This window comes from Lithobates pipiens, unplaced genomic scaffold (assembly GCF_037356315.1).
Source record: "Lithobates pipiens isolate NorthernLeopardFrog02 unplaced genomic scaffold, aLitPip1_a1.2 Scaffold_24, whole genome shotgun sequence".
Lineage (NCBI taxonomy): Eukaryota > Metazoa > Chordata > Amphibia > Anura > Ranidae > Lithobates > Lithobates pipiens.
The window spans coordinates 4,174,216-4,188,319 of NW_027507786.1; the positions used below are offsets into that span (position 1 = coordinate 4,174,216).

The window sequence follows — 14,104 nt, forward strand, 5'->3', positions numbered from 1 at the left end:
CAAGCATGACTGCCACAGGCAGGGACATGATGGGACTTGTAGTTTTGCAACAGCTGGAGGGCCACCAGTTTGAGGCCCCTGCTCTAAGCAGTCTATATGGTGAAACTTTGGGTTAATGTCGATGGAATTTCAGTGAAAATTTTACATTTGCCGCAAAATCATTCATTGCAAATACTAAGATGGACTCTGGTCTCTTGACTTTCAGGGTCTACATAGTAGGCTTTACCTCAATAAAATTTGATCCAGCCACAAACACAATCAATGAAGATCAGTCAACAGCAACTGTTACCAGCTTCTCTGGTTCTGCTTCAACAACTTCTACTTTTAGAACAGGTATTTTTCAGATTTTCTATTTGTGATAAATGTTCTTTACTATGTATTTAAATTCTAAACCATATAGGCTGCCTCCCATCCCCTGGTCCTCTTCTATCCCCTAAACTCTTCCCCTTCCCCTACTCCTTGATTAAAATGTAATTCTTTAAAATAAAAATAAAAACTACCCTTAGTTCATCCATCTTCTGACCAGTCCATTCTCCTCCTGTCCAGCCGGTCTATACTGCAGCACTGATTGACATGTGTTTAACAATGTGTGAGCTCTGTTTAGTCTTTCAGTACTATGGGCTCGGGCTTTTGCAATGATGGTCCCCTGGGGGTGGGGGGGGGGGTCTAGATCCATGGCTGCCTTGGTTCAGAGGTCAGGGGTTAAATGACATGGCCTTTCATCCAGACCTGAAGTGGAAATCTGCAAATGGTGAAGAAGGACACAACCTGTACCCAGGGAATAATTACAACATAAACTTGGAGACGGTCAGAGTCCAATGTTATCTGAGCATCCCATCACTAGATCTGTCTAACTAGAAAGCTTTTCCTACTTTTAAACTTTCAGCTACAATTTATTTTAAGTTGCTTTAACTGATTCAATGTATTAGTTAAAGTTGGGCTTTAATTTGGAAGCTGTCACCTTTGCCTCTATTTAATCTACAGCTGCCATGATGCTGCACATGTGATCAGTTTTAGCACCAACCATTTCATGGTTTGACAGTTTGGTTGAGAGTACAACCAATGGGAGTGTTACATTTCCAGCACGTGCCAAAAATGAAACAGTGATTTGAAACTTGATGGGTTTACTTCCGCTTTAACTTACCTGTTAATGGAGATCCGATACTAACATTGAATTATTTTATAGATCATGCAGAGATGCCAGGCAGTGTGCAGATTGTTCGCTCAGCCTCGAGAGATGCTATGGACATCACCTTTCCAAGTTTTAAGTCTTCATCTGGACCCATAGTAGCTTATGCCATCATCATGACAACCGATATACATGGTAGGAGTATAAAAAAATGAATAGAATGATATGGATTAGTAGCATAGATGTGAAATTGAAAATCATTTAAATTGATTACATGTAAATTCAATACGAAAGTGTAGCGCTAAAGACCTGAACTAAGTGACCCATCAATATTCTTTTAGTGTTCCTTATAATAAGGACATAAAATTGCATAAACACCAGGAATAAAAATTATATTAACCACTTGGGATCCGCGCTATTGCCGAATGACGGCATTAGCGCGGACCTAGATTGCCGGGACTACGTCTATTGACGTAGTCCCGGTTACGAGCGGCCTGCGCGCCCCCTGAGGGGCGCGCGCGGCGCGCTCCCTGAGGGGCGCGCGCGGCGCGCTCTGTGATCGGCGAGTCCGTGAGACTCGCCTGATCACCGATCCGTGTAAGGGGTCGATCCCGACCCCTTATCACGTGATCAGCTGTCAGCCAATGACAGCTGATCATGTGATAAAACGGAGCCGGTAATCGGCTAGTAAAAAAAAAGCCGATCGCCGGCGGCCGTGTTCGGGACATCAGTCCCGATCACGGCCAGCAATTCAAGCGGACACCTGCCCCCTGCCAGTGCCCACCTGCCACCCGCAGTGCCATCCTGAAATAAAGTAAGTGCCCCCCTGTCAGTGCCACCCAGCAGTGCCCATAGTGCCTACAGTGCCACCCAGCAGTGCCCACAGTGCCACCCAGCAGTGCCCACAGTGCCACCCACAGTGCCAAACACAGTGCCACCCACAGTGCCACCCAAAATCTGCCTCAAAGGTGCTGCACCCCAGTGCCGCCCATCAGTGCCCAGCAGTGCCGCCCATCAGTGCCCAGCAGTGCCACCTATCAGAGCCACCTATCAGTGCCACCTATCAGTGCCCATCAGTCCCATCTATCTGTGGTACCTATCAGTGCCCATCCGTGCCACCCATCCGTGCCACTTATCCGTGCCACCCATCCGTGCCATCTTATCTGTGCCCATCTTTGCCCATCAGTGCCGCCTTATCTGTGCCCATCGGTGCCGCCTTATCTGTGCCTATTAGTGCCGCCTTAACTATGCCTATCAGTGCCCACCAATGCAGCCCATCAGTGCCCACCAATGCAGCCCATCAGTGCCCACCAATGCAGCCCATCAGTGCCCACCAATGCAGCCTATCAGTGCCGCCTAATCAGCGCATTTCAATGAAGGAGAAAAATGACCCGTTTGCAAAATTTTATAACAAACTATTAAAACATCAGTTTTTTTTTTTTTTTTTGCATCTTTTTTTGTTTGTTTAGCAAAAAATAAAACTCCGAGCTGTAACTAAATACCACCAAAAGAAAGCTCTATTTGTGGGAAAAAAATGATAAAAATTTCATTTGGGTACAGTGTTGTATGACCGCGTAATTGTCACTCAAAGTGCATCAGCGCTGAAAGCTGAAAATTGGTCTGGGACTGAGGGGGGTTTAAGTGCCCAGTAAGCAAGTGGTTAAACAATCATTTAGAATTATGAAATCAAATAACAAACATTCGTGCATATACAATTATGTAAGCAAAAATAAAGTGATTCAAAAATCCAGAAATCCTAAAGTAAAAAGAAACAAACAGATCAGCAAAGTCTCTTATGTAAAACAATCCAATCCCACGTTGTGTGGTCAAAGTCACATTCCACCTTCCTTAGACATGAGAAACATGCAGACACCACTACGTGTACGAGGACGAAACGCGTCGGGACTCTACTGCAGCCGAATTTTTATTGAAAAAGCGCTTGATTCACTGTACAAATGTGAGTTTATTACCTTTTTTTTATTAAAAGGTTTTTTTAAATGTAATTACACTATTTGGCTCCATCTTCTTATTACATGTATCCATAATTGTATATGCACGAATTTTTGTTATTTCATTTCATGATTCTAAATGATTGTTTAATATCATTTTTATTCCTGGTGTTTATGCTATTTTATGTCCTTATTATAAGGAACACTAGAAGAATATTGATGGGTACCACATAAGGTTATGTCACTTAGTTCAGGTCTTTAGCGCTACACTTTCGTATTGAATTTACATGTTTTCACCTTGAAATATCCTTTTTGGTGTGTTAGCAGCTTCTTTTTCTTATTTTTTGGATAGCGCAGTGTTTACTGTTTTTTATTTAAATTGATTAGTCTTGCAATTTTTGAAGTATAAGCATGTCTGAGTCTAACTTGCTTTAATTGTAGTTATGATGTGATATTAGCCTGACAGAAAGGGCTTTTGGTTTCAGTGGGTTGGTTGACTCATAGACTCGCATTGTGAGAAGGAATCAGTAAAGCACAAGCATTGTGTGACACTGCAAAGCAGAAAGTAGATCCAGGATACATAATGGGCTAACATGGCTTCCTTCATGCACATTTATAATTACAAAAATTTCCTAGAAACATACTTTCCTTTTTATAACATTATTTAAATAAAACAAAACATTTTTATAGAGTTACCTAACACGTTAAGCAGTACCTTGAAAAAAAAAAAAATTTAAATGAAAATAGTGGGGGTTTATTTTAAGAAAAGGGGAGGCTGAATCTATCAAATAGATAGAAAATACAATTTGGGATTGAATTTTAATTAGTCATTTGTCATGTGATCTCATTTGTCATTATTTTTCTAACTTGCAGGCAACACACTAACTAAAGGGTCTTTATCAAAGACTTATAATGATTTCAAGAATGGGTTGACCAGGAGTTATGTGACCTCTGTCATTGAGCAGCAGAATATCCAGCGGAATCAGATAAGTGTCCACGTTGGAGATGGCACTGTTTCAAGGGGATACGTCAATGGAGCTCTGGACCCCACAAAACATTACAGGTAATGGAGTTGCTTCCACATTCATACAACGGGAAAAACTTTGTGTTTTAAAAATCAATATTAGCTTTGCTCAGACACTAGACTGAATCTTTGCTAAATTGAGCAGCAGTGTAGGGATTTGAATAGTTGCAAATACAGAGTTTCATAAAGACCCCTATATAATAATTAATAGCTTTTACCAAAATTATCAGTGTTCACATTAGTGAAATTTCAGTAATAAATGGGCCATTTTAGCAAAATCTAACAACAAAAACAAGTGAGCCTCAAGTCAGTTATAAGATGGTGACCATATGGCGTTGTGTATCAAAGGGATAGAACTAGGGTAAGCATTATGAGTAGAGTTGGCTTTGTTCGTAAAATCACAATGTCAGCACTAAGGTGGTGATCACTTGGACTCCTAGAAAACAAATCCATGTTTTTTGGTATTTGGTTAATGTAGATCAGCCTTTCTCAACCTTTTCCACACAGAGGAACCCTTGAAATAGTTCTCTGGTCTCGGGGGAACCCCTGCTAAAAGTTTTAAATCTACAACTCATGATACATTAGTGTGATGGTCAGTGGGAAGAATGGTCCTTACACTTGTGATCATTCGGAAGAATTACCTCCTTACAGATAGCTAAAAAGATGAATGGTGTCAGTGGGAACTTATCTGAGAGGCAGAAATTGCTCAATCCTGAAGGGACCCCTACAACCTCTGGAGGAACCCTAGGGTTCCACGGAACTCTGATTGAGAATCGCTGATGTAGATGATATTTCAGTGAAATTATTACTTTTGCTGCAAAATCATTCCTACCAAATAATGCATGTGGATCTTTTGACTTTCAGAGTCTACATAGTTGGCTTTACAGCAATAAACTTTGATCCAACCACAAACACCATCAATGAAGATCAGTCAACATCAACTGTTTCCAGCTTCTCTGGTTCTGCTTCAACAACTTCTACTTTTAGATCAGGTATATATGTTTTGTAATATGTTTACAGTTAACATTTTTCATTTTTGCTATTTATGATAAATGTTCTTTAATCATTATTTAAATCGTAAACAATATCTTGTGTCTCCCGTCTCTCTGGTCCTCTCCTACTCTCCGAAACTGTTCCCCTGCTCCTTGTTTTAAAATGAAATTCTTTTAAAAAGAACCCTAATCTTCTGGCCAGTCTAGTGATGGGCAGGGTCCATTTATCTCCTGTTCGGCCATGGTGATGGACGGCTCGTACTGCAGCACTCATTTACATATGCATAATAATGTGTGAGCTCTTTTCAGTGTTTCAGTACTATGGGCTCAGCCTGTTGCAATGATGGCCTTTCATCCAGGCCAGAAGTAGGCATCCGTAAATAGTGAAGAATGACACAACCTGTACCCAGGGAATAATTACAGATTCAATTTGCAGACAGTCAGAGCCCGAGGTTACCTGAGCACCCAGTCTCCAGATCTTTCTAACTAGAAAGCTTTTTCTACTTTTACATTTTCAGCTACACTTTATTTTAAGTTGCTTTCACTGCTTAAAAGTATTATCTGAAGTTGGGCTTTAAATTGTTTGTCACCCATTTTAAGTCCATTTAATGCTACTTGTCCATCTAAACTACTCTTGTCTACATGGTGACAACGCTGCTGCCACATTTCATAGAATACCAATTAGCCTTGTCACTCTGATGAAAGGAAACAGAAACAATGGTTAGAATTGTTACTCAGAAAAATAAAGACTACAGAGTTACTGCTTGTTACAGACTGCATCGTATATATTAGGGGTCTCCAAACTGCGGCCCGAGAGCCAGATGTGGTCCTTTGCTAGCCTTTATCCAGCCTTTGGGGCACTATTCCTCCCACTGACACCAGCAATGGGGCACTATGTCTTCCACTGATACCAATGATGGGATACTATTCCTCCTACTAATACCAATAATGGGACGCTTCTCCTCCTACTGACCACCAACCCTGAGGCCATGTTTATTCTCACTGATGTTGGGCTCGGGACATTTTCTACCCCCGCTGGCCACAATCCAGCCCTCCTAAAGTCTGAAGGACAGTAGACTGGCCTTTTGTTTGAAAAGTTTGGAGACCCTGGATATATATTATTCTTTTATTTAGCCAAATCTACATTTTAACTCACCTATAAATGGAGATGTGACATTGATAGTGAATTATTTTACAGGTCATGCAGAGATACCAGGCAGCGTGCAGATTGTTCGCTCATCCTCGAGGAATGCTATGGACATCACCTTCCAAAGTTTTAAGACTCCATCTGGACCCATAGTGGCTTATGCCATCATCATGACAACTGATTTATTTGGTAGGAAAAGTAAACTTAACAGAAATATATGATCCAGCAGCCAAACTGTGAAACTGACAATCTTTTAAACTGAATAGCCATATATTTTTTGAATAATAGGCATATCTGAGTCTAGTTATGGCTAGAAACATTTGAAAACATTATTTAAACATATCCTTTTAATAGGGTTACCTAAAATTGAAAGCAATTCCTTGAAAAATACAGAGATTAAAATGAAAAAAAAAATTTAAAGAAAGAAAGTGAGGCCGAATCTACCAAATATAAAAAATATAACTTAGTGTTGAAAGTGTTTTCATTATTCACTTGTCACACTATCCCATTGGTTATTCTTTTTGCAACTTACAGGCAACACACTAACTAAAGGTTCTTTAGCAAAGACTTATAATGATTTCAAGAATGGGTTGACCAGTACCTATGTGACCTCTGTCATTGAGCCACAGAACATCCAGAATGCTGACCAATTGAATCAGATAAGTGTCCATGTTGGAGATGGTACTGTTTCAAAGGGATACGTCAATGGACCTCTGGACCCCACGAAAAATTACAGGTAATGGAGTTGCTTCCACATTCATACAACGGGAAAAATTTTGTGTTTAAAAATCAATACTAGCTTTGCTCAGATGCTAGACTGAATCTTTGCTAAATTGAGCAGCAGTGTAGGGAATTTAATAGTTCCAAATACAGAGTTTCATAAAGACCCCTATATAATAATTAATAGCGCTTGGCAAAATTGTCAGTGTTCCCATTAGTGAAATTTCAGTAATAATTGAAAAATAGAGAGAACCCCCTAGGTATGGGACTTTATAGGTACTACCATATTAGTATAAAAAGATTTATTATACAAAAAATACATAGTTATAATATCAAAAAATCATATTAATAATCAAGGATGCATAGCAATATACAAAAAATCATGGATAAGTGTGATGGAGCAACTCAAACCCTACGACGTTTCAGAGATTAATTATATTCTCCTTCATCAGGGGTTTTTTGTTCAGGTAACACCATATCTAAAAGATTTAAACAAAAAAATCAATCAGAAAAATCGCAACCAAGATTGTTATAATATCATTCGCTAATATAATACACAAACTTACATCCTAATCACTAGATAGGTACATTTTAGCATCCAAAACAGTTCTAAAATAAATGCAGAAGAGACATCATGATGCAGGGCCCACTGCTAATCCCATCCATCCAGATATTATTTGAAGAGTATATAAATGGTGCATCAGCAAGAAGAAAAAAAGAATTTGTAAAGCGGAAGGGAAAAATGTTGTAGCCCCCCGCTATTTCACCTATCCTGTCTGCCACACTGCAGTCCAAAAAATTGGACCGACAGGGGGTCTACATGTGCACTTGGGCCAGAAAACGCTGGAGAATCTGCAGGGGAAGCAAACAGAAAGACAACACTAATACATATTAATTTAATATTGTATACAGAGGAATGCATATCATAATGTAAATGCAGGCTCACCTTAGTCAAAAAGTGATGTCGCTAACAGGCCACTGATACACAGGAGAGGGACGCATCAGAGGCCCCGGGGTCCCATAAAATTGTGCCCACTGGCAGGTAAAAAACAAAAGAGAAAAATAATTCAATATGTATAATATATAAATATATATTATATATTTTAAATCCCATAGGGGAAATGCAATACAGCAAATTATTAGACATGTGCAGACTAGAATATTTCGTTTCGTTTTTTCGTTTTCGTCCGTAAATTTTATTTATTTAGTTACTCCCGAAATTCGTTTTTATTTATTTCGTTTTTCGTGCAAAAATTGCATTCGTCCGAAAATCCACATGAATTACGGTCGAATCTGTCTTGGAAGGCTTATGGTATCTGTCGAATGGATAAAGAAGATTCGATGGAGCTGCTAAACTATATAGCCTATAGGCGGAGCATTCGATTGCCGAAATGTACGATTGCAGTGTCGTATAGTTGCGACGATCCCGTCGAATATTATTATAAACGTGCAACGATCCCGTCGAATATTATTATAAACATGTAACGATCCCGTCGAATATTATTATAAACGTGCAACGATCCCGTCGAATATTATCATTATTTTTTTTTAATTTACTTCCCCCACCCAATTCCAGTATCGTTTCTCTCTGTCGATTCTGTTCTCTCTATGTCGAATATTTACTCTCTGTCGAAGCTTTTCTATATAATAGGACTAATAGAGGTAAACGAAACTTAGGCACATTCGACCACAGGTTCAATAGACATATGGAGTCACGTCGAATCTCCTATTCTATATCGAACGGTCACTTCGAATCTCCTATTCTATATCGAACTGTTGTAACAACGAAAACGAAAAAAAGGATTTATTTATGTCGGATCTTTCGTTTTTCGGAATCTGCACTTTCGTTATCGTTTGTCAAAACGAAAACGAAAATACCTGAAATTCGGACGAAAATGCATTCGGACGAAAACGAATGCACATGTCTACAAATTATATGGCCGGATGAATATGCATACAACACGGCATATCCACATTAATCCATCCATCCATAGGGACAATAATGTTAGCACCCAAAAAAACAGCAAAAATACCTGCACAGAAAGGGTTCAAATCGTGGTCCCCCAGGTAAACCCAGATCAACGTCCATCTCCCAGCCCTGTCAGACCTGCACTGAAGCAGAGCTTAAGTAGTAAAACAGACACAGCTGATCGGTCACAAACGCCGATCAGCTGTGTATCCAGCTGCCCCTGAACACTCCTCCCAAGGCAGGCTCCGTGAGATGACGTCGCTCCCCACCTCCACACTGTGCAGGCGCCGCACACACAGCACGCATGCGCGCACAGCGAAAGGGCAAAATGCCAGTCCGCTTGAACGCCACATGCGCGCTGACGTCACCACACCAGCACAGCGGAGGGCCACGCCGCAGGGTCAGCCCACCAGCGCAGAGAGTCACGGCCAAAATGGCCATGAGAGCCAGTGGGGAGAAAACAAAAAACACCAGATGATAATGGTGAAAGATCCCTCCTCACTGTATACCTCAGACGGGGCTATCTCCCCGCGCCGGGCGCACATGAAAGAGACAGGGAACAAAATATAGGGAAATAAATAACTATATAAAAAAAAAAACAAGACTACAATTGAATACAAACAATGTATATAGTCTCTGGAGGAAGGAATAAAGTGGAACCCCGCGTCAGTGTCTCCACCACAAAGGGCAGAGAAATAGTAAACCAAGCAAAACAAAAACAAACCAGAATAAATTAAATGAAACAGAATAAATACATAATTGTCTTCTGATATGGATATAGTATAAGAGATAAGGAAACTCAGTATACATAAGGAAGATCCAATGGGGCAACAGTAAAGATTGCTCATATATTACTGGGTCAAAAGGGAATAAATGTGCTCGCACCATAGATCCCGATTATTTCTCCATTCATCCCGAACTGAATCCCTCCAAAAGTGGTCTAAAGCAAACGGCCTCATTGAGGCCAGGGGGGCAGGTGGCCCTCAAATTGTATATCCACCTAAGTTCGAGCTGGGGGAGACTTTTGTTCCAGTCCTCTCCCCTCAGACTAGGGTGGATACGGTCCAAAATCAAGAATTTAACCCTAGGCAAAATTCCCAGATGGACTAGGGTGGTGTGTCTCCCTAACGGCAGGTCAGGATTACAGACCTGCATACTACGATTGTGGCGTTAGGCTCTCTTCCAAAAGGGGAGCTTGGTTTTCCCAATATAGAAGCAGCCACAATCACATTGGAGGAGATACACCACCCCAAATGTATGGCAATTCGCAAAATGGCGAGCTTTAAAAGTTTGACCATTGGGCAAAGTGGGATTTTTACTGGTGTTCATGTATCAACAGTACCCACATGCACCACACATGAAAGTGCCCTTATATTTACAATGTTCACTCGCTTCTTTTTCCCTATATTCGCTCTTGACTAATCTGGAAGCAACAGATGTTGCCCTCCTAAAGGTAAAAAGGGTACATCTGAGATTAAACGACCAAGTTGAGGGTCCATTTTGAGGGTATGCCAGTATTTTGAAACAATCTTGCGGATATCAATATGTTGATTACAATATTTTGTTATGATTCTAAGGGGGTTGTCCTGACTGGGAGGTCATGGGAGTATAAAATATCCTGTCTAGTTCGAGTTGTGGCCCGACGGAATGCCTTTTTGAGAGACGTGTTCGATTACCCCCTCAGGAGAAGCCTGTGTCTCAATTTGTCTGCCTCTGTTTTGAAAATTACATCTTCCGTACAGTTACGTGTTACCCTTAAATATTGGCTGTATGGTATAGACCTGATTAGGGTCTCAGGGTGAAAGCTAGAAGCATGCAGGATATTGTTTCCTGCCGTTTCTTTACGATAAATGCTACTACCCAGGGTACCATCCTCATTCCTGGATACTTGAACATCGAGGAATGAGATGGTGTGGGTATTTGATGACATAGTAAAAGTAAGATTGAATTCATTACGATTCATTCTTGCTAGGCATTGACTCAATAATTCTAGTGGGCCGTCCCAAATGGTGAAAATTTCATCAATGTACCTAAACCACACCAAAAAGTGGTCTGTGTACATTGATAAGTCATCACCATTTAGGAACATGTGTTCCCACTCCCCTAGGTACAGGTTGGCATACGACGGGGCACAGCAAGTCCCCATCGCAACCCCCTGCACCTGGAGGTAGTGGGAACCATTAAAGGTAAAGACATTATGATGTAGGATATAATCAAGGAGAGACAGGATAAATTCATTATACCCCCAGTCCACATCACTACATTGATAGATGGTATACTTCACAGCAGCCACCCCCTTGTCATGGGGGATGGAGCTATAAAGCGCCTCCACATCGATAGTTACAAGATGAGCACCCCTGGCAATCACCAAATTCTGAATAATCTTGAGAAAAGGGATTGTATCCTTTCCATATGATTGTAAACCGATGACAAATGGTTTAAGATGCTCATCAATGAGCCTACTGGCATTTTCACTAATGGTACACCTTCATAGCAGATATATTTCAGATAGCTTTGTTTAATTTCAGTAATAATTGGGCCATTTTAGCAAAATCTAACAACAAAAACAAGTGAGCCTCAAGTCAATGATAAGATGGTGACCATTAGACATGTGCAGAGTAAAATATTTCGTTTCGGAATTTCGTTTTCGTCTGAAAACTTAATTTATTTAGTTACTCCCGAAATTCGTTTTTATTTATTTCATTTTTCGTTCAAAAATTGCATTCGTCCGAAAATCCACATGAATCACGGTCGAATCTGTCTTTGAAGGCTTATGGTGTCTGTCGAATGTATAAAGAAGATTCGACGGAGCTAGTATATAGCATACTTTAGAACCCTATTAAAGTCTATGGGACTCCAACGTTCAAAATCTAAAGTGCTCATTTTAAAGGCTAATTTGCAAGTTACTGTCCTAAAAAGTGTTTGGGGACCCGGGTCCTGCCCCAGGGGACATGTATCAATGCAAAAAAAAGTTTTAAAAACGGCCGTTTTTTCGGGAGCAGTGATTTTAATAATGATTAAAGTGAAACAATAAAAGTGTAATATTCCTTTAAATTTCGTAGGGGGGGGTTGTCTATAGTATGCCTGTGAAGGGGCGCATGTTTCCCGTGCTTAGAATTGTCCCTGCACAAAGTGTCATTTATGCAGGAAAAAAAGTCCTTTAAAATCACTCGCAGCTATAATGAATTGTCGGCTCCCGTAATACAGAGAACACTCATTGAAAGTCATTGATAAAAAAATAAATAAATAAATAAATAAAAAAAAGCGTGGGGGTCCCCCAAATTCAATTACCAGGCCCTTCAGGTCTGGTATGGATATTAAGGGGAACCCTGCCTCAAATTTAAGAAAAAATTTGACGTGGGGTTCCCCCTAAATATCCATAACCAGACCCTTCAGGTCTGGTATGGATATTAAGGGGAACCCCGCGTCAAATTAAAAAAAAAAATTGACGTGGGGTTCCCCCTAAAAATCCATACCAGACCCTTTATCCGAGCACGCAACCTGGCAGGCCGCAGGAAAAGAGGGGGGGACGAGAGAGCGGCCCCCCCTCCCTCCTGAACCGTACCAGGCCACATGCCCTCAACATTGGGAGGATGCTTTGGGGTCTGTGACCCCTCAAAGCACCTTGTCCCCATGTTGATGAGGACAAGGGCCTCATCCCCACAACCCTGGCCGGTGGTTGTGGAGGTCTGCGGGCGGGGGGCTTATCAGAATCTGGAAGCCCCCTTTAACAAGGGGACCCCCAGATCCCGGCCCCCCCCTGTTTGAAATGGTAAGGGGGTACAAAAGTACCCCTACCATTTCACAAAGAAAGTGTAAAAAATGTTTAAATAAAACAAACACACTTTTGAAAAATTCCTTTATTAAAAATAAAAAAATAAAAAAAAGATTCCAGCGGCGGTAATCCACTCTTGCTATCCATCGACGGACGGTCATATCTCCAGCGATGTCTCATGTCATCCAGCGCAGCGCAGCATCCTTCTTCTGTCTCCGTGGAGGAGACACTACAGACATTCCGGCGGCTGACGTTTGTTATATACGGAGGGCGGGGCCACCCGTCACCTGACCCCGCCCCCCTCTGACGCAAGGGGAAACCCGGGGTTCCCCGTGACGTAGGGGTGACCCCGCCCCCCTCTGATGTAACGGAAACCTGCCTGTGTTACATCAGAGGGGTGCGGGTCACCCCTACGTCACAGGGAACCCCGGGTTTCCCCTTGCGTCAGAGGGGGGCGGGGTCAGGTGACGGGTGGCCCCGCCCTCCGTATATAACAAACGTCAGCCGCCGGAATGCCTGTAGTGTCTCCTCCACGGAGACAGAAGAAGGATGCTGCGCTGCGCTGGATGATATTAGACATCGCTGGAGAGATGACCGTCCGTCGATGGATAGCAAGAGTGGATTACCGCCGCTGGAATCTTTTTTTTATTTTTTTATTTTTAATAAAGGAATTTTTCAAAAGTGTGTTTGTTTTATTTAAACATTTTTTACACTTTCTTTGTGAAATGGTAGGGGTACTTTTGTACCCCCTTACCATTTCAAACAGGGGGGGGGCCGGGATCTGGGGGTCCCCTTATTAAAGGGGGCTTCCAGATTCTGATAAGCCCCCCGCCCGCAGACCTCCACAACCACCGGCCAGGGTTGTGGGGATGAGGCCCTTGTCCTCATCAACATGGGGACAAGGTGCTTTGAGGGGTCACAGACCCCCAAAGCATCCTCCCAATGTTGAGGGCATGTGGCCTGGTACGGTTCAGGAGGGAGGGGGGGCCGCTCTCTCGTCCCCCCCTCTTTTCCTGCGGCCTGCCAGGTTGCGTGCTCGGATAAAGGGTCTGGTATGGATTTTTAGGGGGAACCCCACGTCAATTTTTTTTAAAATTTGACGCGGGGTTCCCCTTAATATCCATACCAGACCTGAAGGGTCTGGTTATGGATGTTTAGGGGGAACCCCACGTCAAATTTTTTCTTAAATTTGAGGCAGGGTTCCCCTTAATATCCATACCAGACCTGAAGGGCCTGGTAATTGAATTTGGGGGACCCCCACGCTTTTTTTTTTTATATTTATTTATTTATTTTTTTATCAATGACTTTCAATGAGTGTTCTCTGTATTACGGAGCCGACAATTCATTATAGCTGCGAGTGATTTTAAAGGACTTTTTTTCCTGCATAAATGACACTTTG

The 14,104-nt window shown here is 41.8% G+C and overlaps 1 protein-coding gene across 3 annotated transcripts in view; it reads left to right on the top strand.

Annotated features, from left to right (window-relative positions):
- The window catches only part of LOC143929620 (uncharacterized), a 329,026-nt gene that overhangs the window by 168,215 nt on the left and 146,707 nt on the right, over positions 1-14,104 (top strand). For all 3 annotated transcript variants that reach the window (XM_077453528.1, XM_077453525.1, XM_077453526.1), the window contains 6 exons: positions 206-333; positions 1,187-1,324; positions 3,952-4,141; positions 4,967-5,094; positions 6,293-6,430; positions 6,776-6,977. In XM_077453528.1, coding sequence (XP_077309654.1) covers positions 206-333; positions 1,187-1,324; positions 3,952-4,141; positions 4,967-5,094; positions 6,293-6,430; positions 6,776-6,977 — 924 coding nt within the window. The remainder of the gene's footprint in view (positions 1-205; positions 334-1,186; positions 1,325-3,951; positions 4,142-4,966; positions 5,095-6,292; positions 6,431-6,775; positions 6,978-14,104) is intronic.